The 23,700-nt window shown below is 37.8% G+C and overlaps 1 protein-coding gene across 1 annotated transcript in view; it reads right to left on the reverse strand.

Moving 5' to 3' along the window:
• Positions 1-5,415: 5,415 nt before the first annotated feature.
• GTF2F2 (general transcription factor IIF subunit 2) overlaps positions 5,416-23,700 on the reverse strand; it is a 121,406-nt gene continuing 103,121 nt past the window's right edge. Inside the window, exons 7-8 of the mRNA XM_010951384.3 lie at positions 18,884-19,027; positions 5,416-6,437 (exon numbers count right to left, since the gene is read on the reverse strand). Of these exons, the coding sequence (XP_010949686.1) occupies positions 6,318-6,437; positions 18,884-19,027 (264 nt within the window). The 3' untranslated portion in view covers positions 5,416-6,317. The remainder of the gene's footprint in view (positions 6,438-18,883; positions 19,028-23,700) is intronic.

Below are 23,700 nucleotides of genomic sequence, written 5' to 3' on the forward strand. Positions count from 1 at the left end.
CATCTGAGAACTCTTCTGGCAGCCTACCATTCCATCACATGTGACTTTTCCAAAGCTCAAATTTTCTATTTTCTCTGAATTAATAAAGATTCCTTAATGGGGTATCCAACAGCTCTGACACAGCTCTGTGCATCCTGTTCCTGTCCGATGTTCTTGAATCCCTATGTTCACTCCTCATGGGGTGAGCATGCTAGGCTGTGCCTGCCTCTGGGAAGCCCAGCTGCTCCAGATTTTTTTTTTGATTTTATTATTTTTAATTGAAATATATCTGACAAAAACATTGTGTTAAGGAATGCTACATGATTTGATAACATATACTGTGACATGACTGCCACCATAATGATAGTTAGCACCTCTATTATCAGATAATCATTTTTTGTGCTTTGAATAATTAAGATCTAGTCTCTTATCAAGTTTGATGATTATTAATACAGTATTATTGTCTTTACTTATCACATTAGCTCTTTAGGACTTTACTACTAGGTGCAAGTTTGTATCCTTAAACACCATCTCTCCTAGCCCACCCTCACAGCCCCTGGTAACCACCATTTTCCCGTTTTTATGAGTTTAGTTTTAGATTCCACAAATACATGACACCATACCCTACTTGTCTTTCTCTGTCTGACTTACCTCACTCAGCATAATGCCCTCAAGGTCCATCCATGTTGCTGCAAATGGCAGAATTTTCTTTTTCTCACAGCTGCGTAATATTCCATTGTATATATACCACATCTCCTTTATCCATTCTTCCACTGAATGGCACGTAGGTTGTTTCCATATTTTAGCTATTATGAATAATGCTGCAGTAAACATGGGAGTGCATGTATCTTTCCGATATCCTGTTTTCATTTTCTTTGGGTATAGACACCCAGAAGTGGAACAGCTGGATTGTATGGTAGATCTATTTTTAATTTTTTGAGAAAACTTGGTATTTTCCACAGTGGCTGAACCAATGTACATTCCTACCAACAGTGCACAAGGCTTCCCCTTTCTGCACATTCTTGCCAACACTTGTTATCTCTTGTCCTTCCTGAGGATGGCCATTCTAACAAGTGTGAGGTGACAGCTCATTGGGCTTCTGATTTGCATTTCCCTGATGATTAGTGATACTGAGTAGCTTTCCATGTACCTGTTGGCTCTTTGGATGTCTTCTTCCAGCTGCTCCACATTTTCCACCAGCCAGTCATCACTAACTGAGGACAAGGGTAAGTAGAGAAAGCTCTACCTCAGCCTCAGCTCTTAGCTAGGGCCCCTAGCCCAGCCAGGAGTCACTGGGCCTCTGAAACAGAATCGTTTGACCCCATTTAGCTCTTATTCCCTACTTACCTTTATTGATTAGAGTTTGCTTGGTGAGGGGCAAATGACCCGGACCTCAAACCTCTAACACATAACTTACTAAGGTTGGTTTTGACTGCTGCTTTAGTTGGACTGTATTAAAGAAATGTGTTCAGGGAGGAATCAGTGAAAAGCACGATACAAATAAGGAGCAACTGGGTTGTTTCATCATTTGGAGCTTGTGTGTACAACTGAAGGAGGTGAGCCCTGCTGAGCTCCTCGTCCATTCCACCTGGGCCCAGGTGAGATGACCTGACCTCCGAGCTCTGCCATCAGACTGAGGCCGGACTCACCTTGCCCAGCCATACCCCTTTAACTACCATGTGGGATCCGGAAGAACACCGAAGGTGTGGGTGGGTTCTCACTCCAACCACCTTGTGAAGGAAGGCTGCTCCCAAGTGTCCTTGCACTTGTTCTTCCTGTATTTCCTGCTCCTTGACTTTTACTAAACTCCTAGACCCTTCAAAACCTACTTCAGATATCAACTCCTCTAAGAAGGCTTTCCTGATTCCCCAAGGATGTAATTAATCACTTCATTCTCTGTGCTACTTCCACATGTTACGTATTTTGTATATGATAAAGCTAATACTGATAAAGTACTTTCAATGTGTCATGCAGTATTCTAAGTGCTTTACATAGATTGACTCATTTAATTTTCACCACAATTCTATGCAGTAGATACTCTTAATATTCCTATCTTGTAGATGAGGAAACTGAGGCACAGAAGGTAAACAACTTGCCCTAAATCAAAGGCTTTGAATCCAGGTAGCTCTTAAAATATCCTGCCATGTATTTCTACTGCCTCACTTACTACACTACGTTGCCATGTATTTGTTTCCAAGTCCTCTTCCACACTGTGAGTTCCTGGAAGCAAGGACCTGTCTCACTTTGCTCAGCTCTGTCCCCGCAGTCTTATGCTGATGGACATCCTCTGTGCTCCCTAGGCCATGGAAGAGCCCCTCAACTGTGACCAGTCAAGCCAGCATCTTTGTCACCAGCCTGGGACCGAACACTCACTGGGTGGTCTAGGATGTAAGCAAATCAAGTGCACTGGCCATTTGCATTCATTCCTGAGAATTACCTCATTGGAATCTACTGCAAAAAGGAACATCATTCCATAAGTTAGGAACCCCAGAACCCGAACATGCACTGGAAACAAATCTCTAAAGGTGGAACAACTCAGGTAGAATCCAGAAGAGGCTTTGCTACCCATTAGTCGGTGAGAAATCAAACACTAGAGAGTTGTGTGTCAATGATACCTCAGTAATAAAAATAAAAACATAACAAACAGAAACCCTTAAACCCGAGAGCCTGGGTGGGGGAACTACAGCTCTGGGTCAGCAGCAGTGCAACACCCATCACCTCCACACAGCAGTAACGAAGTGCCTGCGCTGCAGAGTGCTGTTCTGGGATTTGCATCTGGCTCTGCCTCTGACCACTGTGTGACCTTGGTCAGGCTCTTTAACCTCTCAGTGCCTGGGATGCCACGTCTATAAGACGGTGATAAGAGAACCCATGTTGCAGAGCAGTTGTGAGGATTAAATGAGTTACGGGAATCAAATGCTTAGCACAGTGCCTGGCACACAGTAAAAGTCCAATAAACATAGCCATTCTTCTTCCTGCTTATTTAGTAACGTAGGCAGAAGACCAGTGGCAAAGAAGGCACATGATCACACACACTCATCATCCTGACCCCTGGTGCCTGGCACACAATGGACATTCAGTGGGTTTTCGCTGAATGAATGAATGAGTGAATGACTAAAGTGGTTCATAGGCTTTTGTTCGAGGAGAAAGTAGAAACGGCAAAAAGAAGTAAGACTTAAATGTCACGAGGACTAGCCCAGTAAATGCTGTAATTTCACATTCTAGTAACGAGATCAATGTATTATAGACATCCACTGTATGTGTTCATAACAATGATTCTGAGGCAATGTATAAATCCTTTTGTGTTTTAGGAATTATTAATGGTTAAATTATTTTCAAATAAGTTTTAAAGTTAAGTATATATTACCGCATTCAAATGGTTTAAAAATTGGAAATCCACATAGAGTATAAATGGCAATAATGAATTAACTGGAATATTCTGACTGAGTGCAACACTTAGTTCTCACTTCTGTGCCTACACAGTATTGTTATCCGTCTACATTCTCTTTTCCAACTAGACTGTGAATGCTTCTAATTCCTAGCACTTATGGGTCCATGGTGCCTGGGGTATATTCATGGTCAATGAATACTTGCCACATACACAGCCACCGTGTTTCCTGAATACATCAGATTAAAGTTTTTAGGCCAGCAACATATTCTTTTCCACAAAACAATAAAAACTCGTATCTTCTTAAGACCTTTCAAATATAAATTTCAACATTTAAAATGTGGTATACTTTAAGAAAATCATTCTTTAACACCCTAACATTTAAGACTAAATGACTTGACAGAATCTAGTTTAAACTGGAAGCTAAAGCATCAAAAAAGTCCTTTTTAACTTAGATGATTTCTAACCAAATCAGATACCAGCTGTTAATTAAACAAGCTGAAAGCAGACTCTGGTACTCACTTTGCCCCGAGGGTAGAATTTCCCTAGAGGGATCAGAACTCATGATGATATGTTGAGCAGGAAATGGTTCTATAAAACTATCTACCTTTCAGCACTAATTCTGAGAATTAAATGAGATAATATAGAGCATTTAACACATTGCCAGGCACTACTTACTATTATTTCACTAATATATACCAACAATGATAAAATAGCTTCAAAGAAAATTTGTTCATAGACCATTAGGGACAACTGCAGCTCTGCTGAAATCAACGAGAGCTGCTTCTGATACAACAGAGCAAAACCTGTTTAGTTTTTTTTCAGACATTACTGTGGCAACATGCGATTTCAAATCTTTCCAACGCCCATAATCTAACTATATTTTGTCAGTTAAAATATCCCCTACATGTGTGCACTAGTTGAGTTGAACAATCTCAGTTATTGCATATGGCCTTCCTGTCCTCTTATGATGCGACATCTTACCAGATGTGTATCTCCCTCATCAGCCTTCTTCTCTCTCCATCTCACAGTGGTTATAAGGGTTTAGGATTCTGGCTGTCAAAAACCATGTCTATCAGAGCAAGAGGCCTGAAATGAAAGAAAAGGGAGCCCAGGTCGAAGGGAGAGTCTCCTCCATGACCAATAGCTCTATTTTTGTACTAAGAAAGCAATTTCAAAAAATTAATCAGGAATGGTGCCAGTCTACCACCTAGATTAGCTCTAATACTGAACAGATAACACGTGTTCAGGACACAAGCAGATACTGTCAGGTGTGATGAGGTAAAAGGTAAACAAAATAAGCAGAAGAAACCAGGTTTGCAGAAATACCAAAGCAGAGCTTTGAATGAGACACACAGCTCTGCCCTGGGAACCCTATTAGCAGCCAGCAAGTTCAATCTAGCAGGTGCTGTCATCACAAAAACAAAAGGCAGGGGACACAGGTCTGTTTCAGGGCAATATCATACATCCACAAGGACAACATTTGGGAGAAGAGATATACCATGAACAAAGCGCAGGACAGGTATCCAGAATTCTCAGCTCTGTACAGATTTATCACACCATTATCCATCTGCTTTCTGACATCGAGCCATAGGAACTAGGAACTGAAAGGTAATGGGGATATAACATTTGGTTCCTGCACCAGAACAAAGCAGGGTAAGACAACTGTAGGAAGGGTAGGGAATGGGACCGCCCTCCTCAATCAGAATTTTATTCCACAGCGGGAATACAAGGATAAAAATTTTCTTAATGCAGTGGTGTTCAGCCTCAGCAATTTGGTGTTTTGCTGCTAAAAGTCAAATGATACAGAAGAATATTTACCTCAATGGATAGATATTTCCTTGATTTGTTTTAATTACATAACATTTAAATTTTTTTGGCATTTGCTACTTCTTGGTTGCAAGCGTACAGAAGCAGCTGACAAAATGAGCAAGTAAGAAGAAATTTTTCATTGTGTTTAGTTTGCTAAAGCTTCTTTTGTTTTGATGGTCTTGTTTGTGAGTATGTCTAATATATAACATTTTGTGCTAAGAAAAACTTTGACCATGGACAGGTATTGCTTTTATTTAAAATTAATTAAAAAGACAGATAAAAGAAAACACTTTCATTCCCCAGGAACTGGTTCCCCTACAACCCTCCTTTAGTCTGTGAACAGCATCTGTCATACAATAGTCAATACGCGCCTGCTGAGTGTGCAGTAAAATTCAGGGGCAAAGTCAGTCTCTGGGAAGCTTATAATATGGATGGGAGATATATACCTTGACCTGTCGGAAAAGTATTTAATTTCTAATTATTTTAAAAGAAAAAAAAAAAGGACAGGAAGAAAGACCAATTCATCATGACTTTCTCCATTTCTCATGTCACCGTCACTAGGGTAAAATAAGCTAATGATGAAAACTGCTGTCTTAGTACAAACATAAATGCTATCCTTTTATTAATGTGTGTTAATATGAAACACAATCACTTGTTTAAAAAAAATAAAGACAGCCTTGTTCTTCGACAATTTCGGAATAAGGAACTTTGGCTTTCTTTCCCTTTTGAGAGTGTCTGTAGTTGACGACCTTTTTCTTGTTATGCCGTTCACTTTGGGTCTGTATTACCTTAGCAACTTAGAGAGAAACAAGGACAGGGAGTCCTCATTTAGAAAACGTTTCCTAGTTTTACACTTTAAAAGTTAATATTTAAAAAGAAAAACCTTCTTCAACCTCTAACTCCATCATGAATGATCTGGTTTACTACAAGTTAAGTCTATAAATAAATGTGTTCTTTTTCCTCAAAATTACTTAAGCAACTTTACAAGAATTATTGTTTAAAAAATTTACCTAGAGAAATTAAAGTTACCAGTCACTTTCCCCCCTGTGACAGATGGTGTTCAAGGAGTCACATATCAATGCCGGCTGCTTAGTGCATCACCCCTGTTGTTCCGTTAGCAGGTGGGCTTTGAGTTTTCTCAATCACTCTTTTCTTCTCCTTGATAATGTCTGTACTCTGGCTTCAGCTCCCATGTGTTTTTGTGGATCCCTTTTACATTCTGAATACCAATTTCTCTTAAGATTTCCTTCAGGTACAACTAAAAAGACAGAAACAAAAACACCTTGACAGGTGAGTTTATGAAGGCAGGAAACAAAATTTAAAATAAAATATGTTAAACCACATCTACAAAGAAATAAAAATTATGATCCTGAAAGTTCAACAATATTTCTTTACAAAGAAGTTCAATAAACTGCCTTTTTGATTCTATGCATGCAATACATAACTGCATTAAAGATATCAGTTGCATTAAAGGGGATGGAAGTCCTTAGTGCTAGCAACTTTGAAAGCTAAAAAAACCCCAAAACCAAAAAACAAAAAACCCCACAAACCCCAAAAAAGCCTAGATGAAAATACAAAGATTACTAGCACTTAATATTTATTAAGATGACATAGTATACCAAGTGTAATTTGCCCTTGAGTTCAGGGGCATCAGTGAGTTCACAGTCAGATGGGGTTATTCTTAGATTGGAAACAGTCAATTCAGAAGCAGTAGCATATATTAAAAAAGGCCATGTATCTCTGGGACATTAAATTCTGTGAACAAACACATGACAGGTATCCAGAATCCTAAGCTGTGAGTTCCCAAACTTGCTATCGGGCCACTTATTTTTCTTGGGTAACAAGGAAGTTATTACTTATGCTTACTATTATTTGTATCTTGCCCAAGCTTGCCAAGGTGAGGGATGAGAAGTGATAACAGGACATGTGAAAAATCTGGGGGCTGCAGCTTTCCTTTTTTTACCAAAGGAAAGAGATGAGTGATGATGCAGGGGAGAACTCTGTGCCATGGTATCTCAGGTTCCTGAAAGTTCAGTATTACCCAAATGATTACTGCATTTATGGAAATGATGGTTATGATAAATGCAACATCAAACCCCACCTCCACCTGCCAATGCCTAAGGCCAAAAACATTCCACTAAACACTGACCAATACAAATTACAGAACTTCCTTCTCAGGGAAGAGAGAAGAGTTAATCATTTAAAAGTGACTTTTTTCCTTCTTCTTCTGCAGAACAAACCAACTCAACAATAATTTTTGTGTGTATGCTCCAAAGAATCAGTTACAGGTATATTGCAGTGACTCATCCCATTGATAGAGGATGTAATTTTTTTTTTTATTTATTGAAATGAGGCACTAGAAAATGGTTGAGAAGCTGACATCTCCCCTAATACTTGATAGTGTTTAAGGCAGTGCCTTACTGAAATGTGTGCTAGACTATCTGCATCAGGACCGCAGGGGAAGCCTGGGAAATAAGTCCCATTTTAGGCCTAGTGAATCCAAATCTCTGGGGCCAGGCCAAGGAATCTGCATTTCACGAGCCCCCAGGAGCCTCTGATTTAACTACACTAACCGCAGCACCTGCTTAAAGGGTTCTTCTCGCTCTAATACTCTGTAATCCTTGGGTCCTTGAAGTATTACTTAGCTTCCCAAGCCGCTCCCCTGCTGGAGACCATGCGTTAACCCACATAATCCGACATGACCTTACACTGACTGGTGTAATGCTCTACAGTTTATAAAGTCCTTTTATTCAGGGCTATCTGTTCAGCACTGGAACTACATACGGGCCCCTCAGTCGGCCTGATGGCTTAGCTCCCACTTGAGCAGCTTCCCCAGCCTGGCAGCCAGGCCCCAGCAGGTGGCAGCAGCGAATCGAATGAAGCCTGGATTTCCCCAGGAGGAGGCCTGCCCGCCTCCCACACCTGTAGCTGGCTTTGCTGACGGACCCGGGTAAGGCAGTAAGTTTATCACTCAAGCAAGCCTGAGACAACTGGGTAATACGTAGCACACCTGCCGCCTGCTACTTAAGATTGCATCAAAAAAATGGGACACTGTTCATAAACTACTTTCTAACCAAACAAGATTCATAAGTGGAAAACGACAGGTTGGGCTTTGATGTTTAGTTTAGGTGCCACGAGTGACTGCTTTATAAAATTCCAAAGAATGGCTTACTGTGAGATGGCTAGACCCCACGCACAATCATACAACTGTGGATGCACTGCAATGGGTCACATGTGAAGAGAGCAACTGCCAGGAGCCCTGTGAGTGCCTGACAGATGCTCCCTTCACTTCAAGTCTAGCACACCCGTTCATAATCTAGATACGGAAGATGAAAAGCCTAGAAAGGGTTAAACACAAAATATTAAGACAGTCTTAAGTGTACAAACTCAGTTGCTTACGTGTATAGCCCACCCCCGTTTCGTTAAACTAGTATAATAAGGTTATGGAGTACTTGTTTCTCATGAAGATGTCACCCTTTTTTCCTTTTTAACAATAAGGGACATTCTCGGTCTGTCAATTTGTCGAGTAACAAGATGGGATTAGTGTCACAATATCCAGCCATGGTAACGGAACTCCTTTTTTGGGGGGGAAGGGGCAAACTTCCTAACTCCGAGAATGTTCGAAATTGCAACCTGAGACCATTTTACTATAACTAAATGAATTAACTTGGTACAAAACATTAGCGGAGAAAGTAGTAGTAATAATAGAGAAAAACAAGGTCAGACAATCCTTGAAGGAAAGACACAGGCAGAGAACGGTGAGATCATGTCATTTCTCTGTTTAAAAATTCTCAATGACTTCCTCTTTGGCCTACACATGAAATTCCAAAGTCTTTCACAAGCATCCACTCAGGTCTGTCTTTTCCCTTTGGCCTCATCCTCTAACACTTCCTTTTTCACACAATTGCCATGTGTCTGCATGCTTCTAGTTTTCTTCCATATGCTCTTCCCTTTCCTTGTAATGTTTATCCCCTTTCCTCAAATCTGAACTCCACATCCTTTAAGACTCGGCACAAATGTCATTTTCTGAGAAACTTTCCCTAACAGTCCCACTTCTCAGATTTACATTTCACACTGTATGTACTTCAGGGAGAGCCCTCAGCTCTATTATAACCTTTATGTACACGGCTATCTCTTCCATCAAACCATGTGCTCCCATTCCAGAGCCTGCCTGCACATCACAGAGGCACCGTGCATGTGTGCTGAATGACCTGGGAAGAGTAAACAAGAGAGCTAAGAGCACTGGGTGGGGGAGGAGGTGGTGACTGGGGGGAGATCATTTAGAAGGCCCATAGGAATAAACTGCTAACTCTAGTTGTTTTCATTTTTCATCTAATTAACGTATAGGGCAATGACCCAGTTTGAGATATAAAAATTGATTCAACTGTATTACCTGAATCTGAATGACATTTACCACCAAAATCTGTATTATAGTGCTAAAATATCTGAGACAAAGCCAAGTGAGGTGGAAAGTTTAAGAGTTCCAGCAGGATTGAGGATTAATTGGTAATCTACCTTTCCTTTTAAATAATTTACATATCCACACAAATATTTATTTTAGCACCAGGTAGAGTGGCACATAGTCTGTTTTAATCCTCATAGAGTTCACAGTTTAAGATTAGGGTGTGTTTAGGGGAGACAAAGGCATATAAGCAGGCAATTATAAAATAAAAGACACACAGTAATAAGGACACATACACAGGATCTTCCAGGAGCACTAGGAAGAGACACCCTGCCCAGCCTGAGTCAAGATGTTCGGTCCGACTTTGAGGATGTACATTTGATTATTTGAATTGAAAGACAATTGTGTGCAGGGATCAAGAGAAACTAGTTCTCCATCTCCTATTTATTCTACACACTGACTCTGCAGTTTAATCTTTTGTCTGACCACTTAATTTTAAACAGAGATTCCAGAACTGAGTAGATCACCTTTATGTCACATAGAACTGGAAAGATTTCTCATTACTGACTAATGGGTAGTTCTGCAGAACAAGATCTGAAACAATACACTGGTTCAGGTCCAGCAATTCTAAATCAAAGGGCTGTGTGGGAGAGTACTGACAGCAAGTCTGAATGCAGAGAAAGAAGAGACAGAACATTACAGCTTCCTTGCAAGGAAAAGCAAAGCACATACTGGAGTAAAAAAGTAAAGTGAGTAGGATATGCTTTGCGTTTGTGGATCAAGGTAAAACTGTGGCCAAAACCCCAGAAACCCACAGACCAAGTTCCTAACCCCCTTTCTCCCCCAACCAAGACCAAGACAAATCTATGTAGGTAGAGCCACGAGGCCCAGGAGCCGACCAGCCTAGCCTCTCTTCTCTTCCCTCCCCTGCCATTTCTCATATCAACTTTTCCTCCACTGCTCTGCCAACCAAATGGAGGATTTATCTGCATTTCATTTTATCAGGAATTTTACTGTTAATATACATAATAATAAATGAACTATATCTAAATTCCTAGAAGTTGATAAAAAAAAACATGCCTTTGACAGAGTTGACCACCAAATAATACTGCTTTGGGTAAGCGAATGATACATCCCTACTAGACTTCTGGTCACAAAATCTTCTCCAAAACGTTGGACTGAAGATGCATTATGCAAATCTATACCAAAGATGGCACTGGTTAATACAGTCACCAAAGGGAAAATGCTATATGCTTTTTATAAAGTGACCCAACGGCAAGGGCATTCATGGTCAGTTCTGTGATAATTTCAAAATATCACTTCATGTTTATGTGATTTTTGTGTGACTGACTGTGACTCCTTTAAGCAAGGTCAACAGAACAGAGACTTCCTAATGAAGATGTTAGTGGCTCCAAGGCACAAAATTCTTTCATTAAAAAAATAAACAAACCACACATTAATATGCATAAGCTGTGAACAAAGGCAACCTATGTTTTCACCCCTTTAGACAGAGAGAACTGTGAATGGGAGAGGGAAGATGATGCTGAGGACCTGGAACATGGGCCAACACAGCAGTTTTCTCCTCTTTCCTTCTTCTGGTTTCACCTCTGCTTTTCTACTAGTCCCTGCCCTGTCATCCTCTTAGGGTCCCACATGCTGCATTCCTCCCTTCGTCAAACTCTTAAGAAGCAGAGAGATGATGAATAACGAAATGGTCAGGCACAAACCCTACGCACACTGCACCCCTACCTTATGGATGAAGCATTATTCACTTTTAAAGTATTTGTAATGGAAAGTTAAGTTTTACTTTAGGGCAACAGTAGATAAAAGTGTTTGCTGGATAAGGATTTAAAAAGGATTGATGATAATCAGGCAGTTCCTTAGGTTAAACACAGTTACCAGTGACCCAACAATTTTACTCCCAAGAGAAATAAAAATATATGTTCACACAAAAACTTGGACAAAAATGTTCCTAGCAGCTTTACTCATAGTAACCAAAAAGTGGAAACAACTAATGTTCACCTGTGGGTGAATGGATAAACAAAACGTTGCGTATCCATATAATGGTATACTATTTGGCAACAGAAAAGAAATACATGTCATAACATGGATGAAACCTGAAAACATCATGTCTAAATAAAAGAAGTCAGTCATAAAAGACCACATATTAAATGATTCCATTTATATGAAATGTCCAGAATAGGCAAATCTTTAGAGACAGAAAGTAGATCCGTACATTAGGTTCGCTAGGGTTGTGGGGGAGGGGTGATGGAGTGATTGCTAATAGCTATGAAGTTTCTTTGTAGGCTGAAGTAAATGTTCTAAAATTGACTGTGGCAATGACTGTACAACTATGTGAATATGCTGAAATCCACTGAACTGTAACTTTAAAAAAAAGTATAACTTGTACTGAAAGTAAGGTTTTAAAGTAATGGGGGAATAACAGCTCGTAACAAATTGAGGTAACATCATTTTTTAATTACCAAATTACCACGGGTAAAGTAACATTTCCAATTAACAGTGGCTAGCTAGCTCTGTGGATCCGTCCATATGTACTGGAAAATATGATGGAATTAGAATATCTGTCTTGGGACATTTCAGATGGCAGAAATGGCTCTCTAATGCTGCAATACAGAACTGAAGTGGCCAGCCAGGCTGGCACTACAAGGTTTTCTGCCAACAGGCTTATCCTCTGGTATCTCAATTCCCCTGCTGAGTTAGAGAAACCAGGAGGCTTCAAACACTTAAATCCACAGAGTAATGTGTTCTCTAATGCAGAGACCAACGCAAAGAAAATGACTTCTTTCTCATTATGAGATAATTCTCGTAAGGATGGCAAGTTTAAAACAAACCCTTTCTTCCAGCTTGCTCAGGGACAAAATAAAGAAACCAGAAGGCAGTTAATGAGCTTAAACATTGACTTTTACCTCTTTTTATAATCAAATAGGACTGGAAGTGTGGGGAAGGAGAGTTTCTGGCTAATGACATTTTTCAGATTAAATATAAATTTTTTTCAGATTAAATATAAATTTTCAGATTAAATATGAATTTTAAATATAAACTTAAATATAAATTTTGACATTTTTCAGATTAAATATAAATTTTGTGGCCTACTGCTTAATTAAAAACTCTATGTAAATTTTGTATGTAAATAGCACCCAATTTTGTTTTTTGGGAGCCTATGTCAGATACTGCTTTTACCTACATAATATCTCATGTAAAATCTGGACTCAATTTGTTATGTTAGTAAAATCACTCCCAATTTTACCTCATTCAGAAATAAGGTAAAAAAGAAAAAAAGTAAAAAGGCTAAAACAAATCATATAAGTTGAAAGAGAAAATGTTACTATTTCATAATAAGCTTGGTAGTATATCTTAGTTATTAGACCTTCTATTCATACAGAAAGCATTAACATTTCATAAATATATTTAAATTTTATCCATTTATATTCAATAGTCAATAATTTATTTTAGAATGACATTTAATATTCTTAAACTTTTAATTAAGGCTCAAATTCATAAGCTAGCAAATAAGTATTTTTTAGTACCACACTCTGACCGAGTTAATTGGTCACTGCAATTATTTTATTTTTTAAAATGGAAGTCTCATAAAGGGCTGTCATTAATTAATATGCTTTGCTGGGAAATTGGTGGTCTTTTTAGTTTTAGTAGTACCATTCAAAAATAAAAACTTACAGTTACAGGAAAAGTGAAGAGAGAACTGAAGGGGAATATGTCATCAAAAAGGAAATAATGAAGATTCAGGGGAAAAAAAGCAAAAAGGAACCAAGTAAAACAGTGAAATTATATGTCAGAGGAAAACATTATGATAAAATCAGCACTTACTTAGTAGTAAATTTGGGAGTGAGCTTCAAACATTAAAAACACCTATTTTACTTTGGATTAGGAACTGAATGAATCAAGATAAAGCTTAGATTCCATTCTCTATGTACCTGGCTTAGATTTAACAATGATGATTCTTAATAGTAAAGAAATCTGCAAGCAGTCTACCTGAGAAATTAGCTTTTTCCCCCTCATTAAAAAGGGGTTCCTTGTGTCAGAAAAATATCTTCCTTGCTTGTCTACAGGTGTATACATGTGTCTGAAAGAAGAGGCAATGTGGTAAGAGGTGGGTTCAAACCACTAGGCAACTCCCTTCCCTGGGACCGTAATTTAGACTAGATTATCTCTAAGATTGCTTTTACCTCTCAGATCCCGAGTCAGAGATCTGTAATAGATAAATATGCTACACATGTATCATAATGTGTAATATATGTAAATACCATGAAGAGAAAACAGGAGCACAGGTGTCTGGCTTGAGCAGCCTAGGGCATGGTGGTGTCACTTACTGAAATGGAGAAATCTCAGGGAGGTTTTGGAGGGGCGTAGAAATCAAGAGTTCTGTTGTCAATAGGCTAAATTTGTGATAACAGTAAAATGGTTAACACTGAGCAGGTGCTATTTCTGTACCAGGCAGTGTGGCACATGTATGGGAGAGGCAGTGGGCCTGGCTGGTAGACTGCCCTTACCCTGTCTTCTTGGCTCAGAAATGGGCATACCACCCCACCAGTCTTCCCTGGGCTTTTACTGGAAAAACCAAGACAGATATTCTCTTTTTGCTTCGAAGTTGCTAGCTGAGAGGTGCTTTGGGAGGCCACTCTGACTGCTACACAACAAGATATTCTTTAAGACAATACACAAGAAAGACAGAATGATGAGGGAAGGAAGGGACATTTCTAACAAAATAATACTAGTAGCATGTCTAAAGCAAGGTGCATTCCTGAACTTCCCAACTACAAGAGCCAATAAACACTATTTTTGTTTAAGAACAGAGTTTCTATTTCTTGCACCTGAAAGACTTCCACCCAATTCACAGATCTGTAAGAGCAAACACTTGTAAATAAAATTTTACCTTCTGTCAGGAGAAATGCTCAGTGTATCAAGTTCTCTAGCCATTTTCTCCTTTAAAAAAGCCTATCTTCTTATAGCTTACTGATGCCAAGTTTCACTTAAATTATTTCTATCAAGCCTTTATTTAGGCCTGTCTAGAAACAAACCCTTAGGATCAGGCTAAGATTACTTTATTGCTGCATCAGCTTTATTTGCAAAGCCTAAGCCTACTTTGCAAATAAGCAATGGCTGGCTGAGCATTATCTAGTGCTGGGGAACTTGAAGTATGGACATCAAGCTGCTTCAAAATCAAAGCCATGTAAATCTTTGCCTAGTTTTTCCTGTTGATGTGAACTTACTCTATAAAAGCATGCAAACTGTTCAATTATATATTCTGAATTAAAAAGTAAATGATCCACTAGATTGACATGATTGGGGACTGCTGATTTAGAAGGAGTCATCAGTAATCAAAGATACATTTCCTTGAATCTTGACCTGAAATTAAGTGGATTTAGAGCACAAGGAAATGAAGAGAAGAGGTTCAGTTATAATCAGAGCCGATTTTTGATAACACTTTTAACAGAAATGTATGTTTGAGGAAGCACTGGTAAATGGGTGCTGGGTTAGAAAACAGTGTGCTAGGGCTCAAAGTCCAAGTCTTGGCAGTTTGGTGTTTCAAAGGAGCAATTACATAAAGTTTCTAATGGTCTGTATTTCTGAAGGAAATGCTGTTATGTTTTTATTTTACAGATATTAAAAAAAATACGAAGAAAGTCTAGACATAACACGTTCAAGGTGAAAGAGCAAAGGCTGTCAGGAGAGAAATAATAGGCTTCCTCTGATATTTCACTTTAGAGGGAAAAAAACCAAAATTTAAACTCCATAAAAACACTCCTTTAAATGGACACCATGTTTCTGACTTTATATCAGTTACCAGATCTTGGCCTTTTAAAATTGGCTTATTTGCCCTTAATGAGTAACTTTAACTCTGACTGCTTATGCAAGTCACATACTGGAGAATGACAGAAAAGGCTGGCCCTAAGAGCATTTTCTCTAATCAATAATTTTGCTTGTAGATGTGAAGGTTTTTAGGAAGGAGAACATAGGAGGGAAGGGACTGGAAAAACAAGAAAATACTTCAGATACATTCACAATGTCAAGAATGACATTCTAAAGGTCAGAAAGCAGATGGCAACTTAAGAATACAGTAGTAGTGTTAATAACAAAGAGGATGTGTTAAAGTGACACACTTCATGGTTAGAAACTTGTTATCAAAAGTGGTACTGGGGGCCATCAGAAGACAAGAGAATGTCATTAAATTCATATACTAAAGAACTGATTAAAGTCTCTTTTCTCCCATCTACACAGGGCTCAAGCATTTGTTTACTAATACTAACAATAAATATAAAATACTTTGCAGTTGACAATGTATCTTTCATAAACATTAGCTATTACAAGGATCCTATAAACTAGGTATTATTTTAAACATATTTACAAAGTATATTATTATGAACATTTAATTTGAACATATAGGTAAATTTTATATCATGTGTCATATGTTAAGTACATTAAATATTAAATAAATAACGTATTAAACATTAAATGTATTTAAGTACCCTGTCTAGGACTATTTGGCTAAATGGCAGGGTTGGGACTTGAACTGAGATCCTATTACTCCTAATCTCATGCTTTTTCTATCACACCAGGAGGCATCTTTCCTGGATCACTCATCTTCACACTACAGTGGGTCCCTTCATTCTCTTGGTATTGCTTAGACTAAGATCAAATTAGTAAGAATATAATGATGACCATTAGTACAGACTGGCTTATAAACTGTGAACCTTTTAAAAGGGATAATAGTTTCCTACATGGAGAAGAGCTGGGCTCTAGACACTTTCTTTCTAGGTCAATGGGCTTTGCCAGTTCAATTCAAATGTGAGTGGGAAGTGGAGAGGAGGAGGTGAAATAGAAGACGGGGAGGATCACAGATTAAGAGCTGGAAGGGATCACAACAATTATCCAGTGCAACTCCTTCAATTTTAGGGATGGAAGCGACTTCTCTGGATCCCACTGAGATAAATGGCAACATGGGGATCCATGCTGACCCCTTCCTGCCCTCTTTTCTAGGCAAGGATAACTGTGGCTCTGGTATTTCATGCTTCTTTGAGGCCAGCTCTTTGTACCCGACTCCTGCCACAAACGACATGAGGCCTATCAAAATCCATCTGAGGAAAATATGGTCGTCCTTAAATACGGAGGATGTGACCATTTCCTTTTTCTCAAATCAGTTCATTTAATATTTACTGACTTCCTACTATGTTTGTGCTGTGGAATGTATGACTATTTAGGGATGTAAGTAATATACAAACCTGCCTTCAAAAGCCTTATGCTTGCTGAGGCAATTTAGTCCCTAAATAATAAAGCTATTATAAAATAATTTAGTTTCTGTATCAGTGGTTCTCAAGCTCTTTGAGGCTCCCAGGCTTCTCTATGAGAATCTGAAATAAACTATAAATCTGTTCCCTGGAAAAATCCACACAATTTTGCACATCTTCAGGAGACCACTGTATCTCCTAAAGCCCATCTACTGACCATGAATTAAGAAGCCCTGTAAGAGATTCATTGAGTTCCACCACATACAACTTACCTGAAGAATCCAGTTTGAGAGAATTACTAGTTATCCCTTTTCTTTGATGCAAAATGAATAAACTTTAAAAACAATGCCATTTCATGTTAAGGCAAAGGAACTGCTTTCTCCAGTATTATCTGAATATCTCTCTACAAACATTTATTTTCCCCTATCTAATTTTGTGTGTTTGTTATTCTATGAGGATATATTGTTTGTATTCAGAATTTCTGGAATGGCCTTTTCATGTATATATAAAATAAAAAGATAAACTTCATTAAAACCAGAAGAAACAGAGCTTAGCTTATAAATTATTCCATTTCAAATTTCTTATCTAGACTGGAATGCTGTTTCTAAGGCTTTGATGCTGAATGGAGTGAAGTCATTAAGATGAGTTGATAATACTGCCACATGGGCACTTTCCTCTTCTCTGGTAAAAAAATAAAAAGTATTTAGATCTTTTGGAATTCAAATTTCTTTCTTAATGAAAAAGTGAAAGATGAAGTTTAACAGCAAAGAAATCTCTACAGAAAACGGGAACCTGTACCATCAATACTGAAGTTTCAGAAATCATTTCCTAAAGCTTTGAATAAATCAGAAGGAAATACAGCAAGTCCTTTAATAAAGAGTAATTTAATTATGTTAAAATATTTTACAAAACTGGTTATCTTGACACATAGTCTGAAGCAAGTAGATTAGGAGGAGCTGGAATGAATGTATTTTGAGTATCTTGGCAAAGTGGACAAAGTGATTAAGGAAACTGGGCAAGAGGACAGAAAATAAAGGGGTTTCCATTTAATTTTTAAAAATCTGTAAGTAAAATACTGTTATAATTCCATTGGATACTTGCTAACCTTAGGTGTGAGAAAGTTAAGTGTAAGGAAATGGGACTCAAAGGCTGGAGAAACCATTTAGATCCCTTACTTGTCACCAGCAGTTAAAATGGATTAGAAACACAACTTATTAGCAAACAGGCACCAAAGTCTGGAGAAGTGATAAAAAATAATCACTGATAGAACAAAAAAACTCTCTAAGATATCAATTTATTAAATTTTTCCTTAAAAATGGAGACTAGGCCAACCCAAACACAATCTCAACAAGCACTGTGAGGTAGTAACAAGTTGAAAAGGATCTAATGTTAGTGCTGGACAGAATCTTTAAAAAAACAAAACAAAACAAAAAAAAACCCAATAGAGAATAGTTCACAAGAAAAGCACTCATCACGAGAAGACCAGTATGACTCTTAAAAGAATGTGATTCTATGAAGCAGTTTCAAAAAAAAAAAAAAAAAAAGTTGAGTTTTTTTGGAGGGGGTAGGGGAACAAAAGAAAGACTAGAAATGATACAAACAAAGAGACTTCACGTTTAGTGTGAAGGATCAGTCAAAAGGGGGATAAATCCACTTTTTCTTCATATGGGACTATTGACATTAAAAGTATTTAAAATTTAAACAATGAAGCCAAGGTTACAAAAAAAAAAGAAAGAAAGAAAGAAAGAAAGAAAAGAAAGAAAGAAAGAAAGAAAGAAAGAAAGAAGAAAGAAAGAAAGAAAGAAAGAAAGAAAGAAAGAAAGAAAGAAAGAGAAAGAAAGAAAGAAAGAAAGAAAGAAAGAAAGAAAGAAAGAAAGAAAGAGAAAAAAGAAAATTAAGACATCTTTTCTGTGCTGACATAAAACCTGACATCAGCATAGGTGCAAGTGAACGTAATCATTTACGACATACTTCTCTTCAGTAAAGCCGTGTTAATTAAGCAGGACACTTAAAGGATCGATGTGAGCATATACATACCACAGGCTGTTTTGTGATGTCCACCAAGTCCTTAAGATTGTAATACTGATGTTTCTCAAAAGCCGAAAAGAGCATGTCTAAAACATGTTGTTTATCGGCTCGAGCTCGTTTTCCATCTTCTTTCTTTTTCCTTTCATATTCAATCTATGTGCAAACAGCAAAAAAAAGAAGGAATCAATTTAACATGATCACTCTGAAACATAGGCAGTCTCTTTTCTGTCCTCCACATGACTATCAGATTTTAAGTTGCAAGACAATAGGTCAAAGAACAGTTGTTCAGAACCTGGGGTCCTCACCGCTCCCAGGGCTCCTCAGACCTTTAAGGCTCCAAGTAGGTATTAATGCCAATCTGTAAACCATTTTCATTTCTTCCTAAAGCTGTATGTAATGTGTCCATTTCCCCCTAAAAAACATTTCCTTTCTGAAATTGCATCAATTCAGCCTGGCTACTGGTTAGTTCGTGTTGATCAGAAAGCCTAACTTGCAGTTCTCTGTTTTTTTGGGTCTTTTTTTAAAATTAAAGTTCAGTCAGTTACAATGTGTCAGTTTCTGGTATACAGCACAATGTACTAGTCATGCATATATGTACATGTATTCATTTTCATATTCTTTTTCACTAAAGGTTATTACAATAAATTGAATATATAGTTCCCTGTGCTATACAGAAGAAACTTTTTATTACCTATTTTTATAGATAGTGGCTAAAATTCGCAAATTTCAAACTTCTAAATACCCAAAATACAGTTTGGTAGGTAACATCTTTTAAAACTAGAGTTTTCCAGGGCAGGAAGAGGCCTAAGGGCAGGCAGATATGAAAAGTTTGGGAAGCATTCGTAAAAAGTTAAGAACATTGGCAGTGACAGGAGGCCTTTTCTCTTCAGGTGACCTCCTTGAACTTGTTTCTTCCATAAAATGAAGAAAGCAGTGGCACGAAGAGAATGTATAAACTCTCCTAGTGTTAGCATCCAGAGACGTGTACATTTGCCAAGTTACCTTCTTTCCTGAAAACATGCAACTTATATGCATTCATGTCACTTGATTAAGCTTTCAATTTTTTTTTTTACAAACACTTTATTTTGACAAAACTAAGGTCCCTGAAGTAACTTTTCTTTTTCAAGCCAAACAGTGTAGAAATGGTAATCTTAATATTGTATTTACAACTCTGTATTACAAGTAAAATTAATTCTACAAATAAAGTACAAAAGATAAGAACTAGCCTGTTGGGGAGAAGACTATTGTTCTGAGATAATTATTTCTTCTCATTTTAGCTCTTTTCCCTTCGGGCATTTTGTTTTGCACTGGCATTATAAGGAAATGACACTCAAAGCAGTCAGGTACCTCACTTGTTAGCAGCCACCACAAAATATTAGAGGGATAGCTATTAGACTAGAAATAGCTTTTACATTATACACATTTTAATTACTGCTCTTATATTTGCCCCCAATGACCACAGACTGCTGCATAACCAGCTGCATAGAAATAAATGTCAATTCAGAAAGAACTTTAAATTTAGTCTCCATTTACAAACTTTTACAATCCAAAAAAATCTGTCATATACAATTTTACTTTCAAAACAGAAAACAAATTATTCTAGACTAAAATGCAATTAAATGTTGAAAATCCATTGTGGATGTGGTATAGACACGGTATTCAACTGTCATTACTGAAATACTAATCACCGACTAAAATTATAAATGCCACCCACTGCCAATTAAAATATTATAATACAGATGTCTGTAAATTTCTAGATTGTTGTTTGCAGAAATACTTTGATTGCTCTGTCAAGGCAGTCTTTGTGGAGGCTTTTATTTTAACGTTAGAAGTGAGCACGACAGCCTTGAATATCATGGTTTGCATTTTAAATCCTTATGAAAGATTCCCCTACCCCCAATGCCTCTATATCTGCCTCATGTGTCCTTATCTTTTGGGAGGAGATTAATTCTTTAGAGTTGATCAGTCCTTAGTGTATAAATTCAAATGGACAAAGCATGTTGTATTCTTATACTATATAATACAGTAGGCAAATATTGCCCAAAAGCCTTTAGATACAGTCCTGCAGGCAACCATTTTAATCAGCAAAATGCCAGATTTATACATACACCTAAAAAAAATAATACCACACCAAACACCGCCCAAAAAACAAACAAAAAACCCCACAACAATAACAACAACAAAAAACCCCCAACAACTTTAAGAAGAATAACACAGTTGCCACACAGAAGGAAAGAGTATATACATAGAGAAAATTTTCTTTTTAGTTTCTGGGAGTTTACCTCAAGCTTTTATGTAGCACTTCTATTCCTGCCAAGAATTATTTTCTAGTTCAGTTCTTCTAGTTCTCTATCACTTTCAGACCAAGAGCTCTTGCCAGGAAGAAAGGGAAAGAGAAAATTTTTTCCAAGCTGGTGGAGCAGAGGATGATAACAAAGACAAGAAGATACTAATTCTTTTTAATAATTTTAGGTTTAGTGGAAAGAGACTTCCTGGTCTCCTCCCAGGGATCATTTTTGCTCCCAATTCCAATAGAGATGGCAGGCAGAGCTATAAAAAATTCCTGTCTCCTTGGATCAGTGACTGAATGTTAGAATTACTTAGGGAACTTAAAAAACCTTTACTTGGCTTCTACATTAGATCAATACAATTAATCTCTGGAGCTATTTTTCTTCCCAGGTGATTCTAGTGTACAGCCAGTGTTGAGAACCACTATCTAGAAAACAGAGGACACAATTCCTTATAAGAAAAGGGACTCCTTATGAGAAAGGCCATTTGACTGGGGACTATGTATAAGAATGCTGTGACATTTATTCAGGCTCGATGATGCTGTCCACAAAGCCAACCAGAACATACATACAGAAGCACCCTTACTTGCAATCTGAGATAGAGGGAGTTGAAAGGAATCTTATATGTCAGCTGACTCTATATTTTGATTATACAGCTCTACCAGCAAAAAATTTAAAGCATGAACTCTATGAGTATCTATTGTACATTATAAAAATGTAAGAGTGCATTAATATGCATGGAGATTTTTATAAAGCATACACAAAAAAATTTAAGGAGATGAAATAAAAATAAAACATTATTTTAAGAGTAAGTTTTAATTTAATTTTGTCTTCATGTTCTGAATGCTTCGGTTTTAACTGAATTGCAAACTGTGATAGCTTTGAATCAGCAAAAGCTAATACAACATAAGGTACAACACAAAGGTCAAGGGTTATTGTGTCAACTGATTTTCAACAAGCCTTCAGCTCCTGGCCTTGGCTGTGGTGGTGGCAGCAGGGGGCCTGTAGGCCACGCTTCCCAGATGCACCTGCCAGCCTGTTTCCAGCTGGGGCTCTGCCAATGGGAGAAGGGAAGCAGGAGGAAGGGAGAGTTTTTCTGTTGTGCTGTGGAAGCCCCCAGGCAGCACCAGCTTCCTCATCTCTGGTAACCAACCCTCTTCTTGCTTTTGCAACCCCAGCCCTTCCATTTTGTATTTGTCCACGATCTGTAACCAATTCCCTACTTTAAGTCCCTTTCTGCTTGAAATATCTGGCATTGTTTCTGATTCCATGATAGATTCTAAGTATCATCATGAAAGACAGGGTATCACAAGCCATATTTAAAATGATAGTGATAATTTCCTTTCTGGAAGGGTCAAGTTCTCGCCAGGTCTGAGCACATCATCACTGTTTCTACCTCACAAAGGGACTGATAAACAGATGATTTTAGAAGTTTCAGTGTTCCCCCTTCCTTGTTCACTTGTTTGCTTTATTGTAGTATTATCTCGAATCTACAGTTTCTTTGCAGGAATCTTTTAAGGCCATTTATTCATTTTTTGAGATTGAGTTAACAACAGATACTATAATCTGTAAATCCTTGAATCTAGCACCAAACCTAAAAAAGCTGAAAACAAATGAAAGCGTGCGGTGCTGAAAGCACCACTGCCAACCTCTCTGTGTTGTACAGTTCCTACTCTTCTAATGAAAAACGACTGACCAGCACAGGGACTGCATAAGGGTGCCAGGTTCAATCCCCATAGTAAATATTTCTAAAGCTCAATATTTTTGTTAGGCAAAACCCAAGAAAAATATGAGTTCCAATATCATTTCCCCCCTCAATGGGCCCTACTGTGACAACCATTACTTTCCATAATTTGTTTTTACTACCTCAAGGGATGGGGAAGGGGAATTTGATGCTCAAATGTTTGCAAAATGCAGGATTAAACAAATTCCAAGAGGTTCCCAACTTAAGTATATTAAATGCAGTGTCAATTCTGAAGGGGATATAATCAGAATTTACATGTTCTTTTAACACACAATTCTTCTTAAATAACTTTTTTTCAAGGAGATTCTCACAAAATTCATGTTTCAAAAAACCTTCTCTGGAAGATGTTAACCTACACGAACTGGTTCATGTTTCACAAACTTAATGATGATCTAAGGCAGAGGAAAAGCCACGAAGGGAGAAACCTGACAGGTCACAGCCTAGACCGGGGAGAGTTTTCATGGCCAAGCTTTCAAGGAAGGAGTATTCTAAGAGATGATGCTAATCATATGTTTCTTTTTGTCCCCAAAAATGCTTTCTGAATGGCAAGAATGGTAGGTATTATATCCCAGTTTGTGAACCAAAGAGGTAAATTTGAATTTAATGTTTAGAAAAGCTCCATGTACAATGTGGGAGTTCAAATATTTGGAGATGATCATATATACTATATGCCAATTTATCTAGGTGCCATAGGTGAGTGAAAACGTTTCTGGGGGTAAACACAGTTTGTTTTTTTTTAAGTGGTTTCTTTTTGATCAAATGTATGGATATTGTTTTACAAATACAGACACTAT

This window comes from Camelus bactrianus, chromosome 14 (assembly GCF_048773025.1).
Source record: "Camelus bactrianus isolate YW-2024 breed Bactrian camel chromosome 14, ASM4877302v1, whole genome shotgun sequence".
Taxonomy (NCBI): Eukaryota; Metazoa; Chordata; class Mammalia; order Artiodactyla; family Camelidae; genus Camelus; species Camelus bactrianus.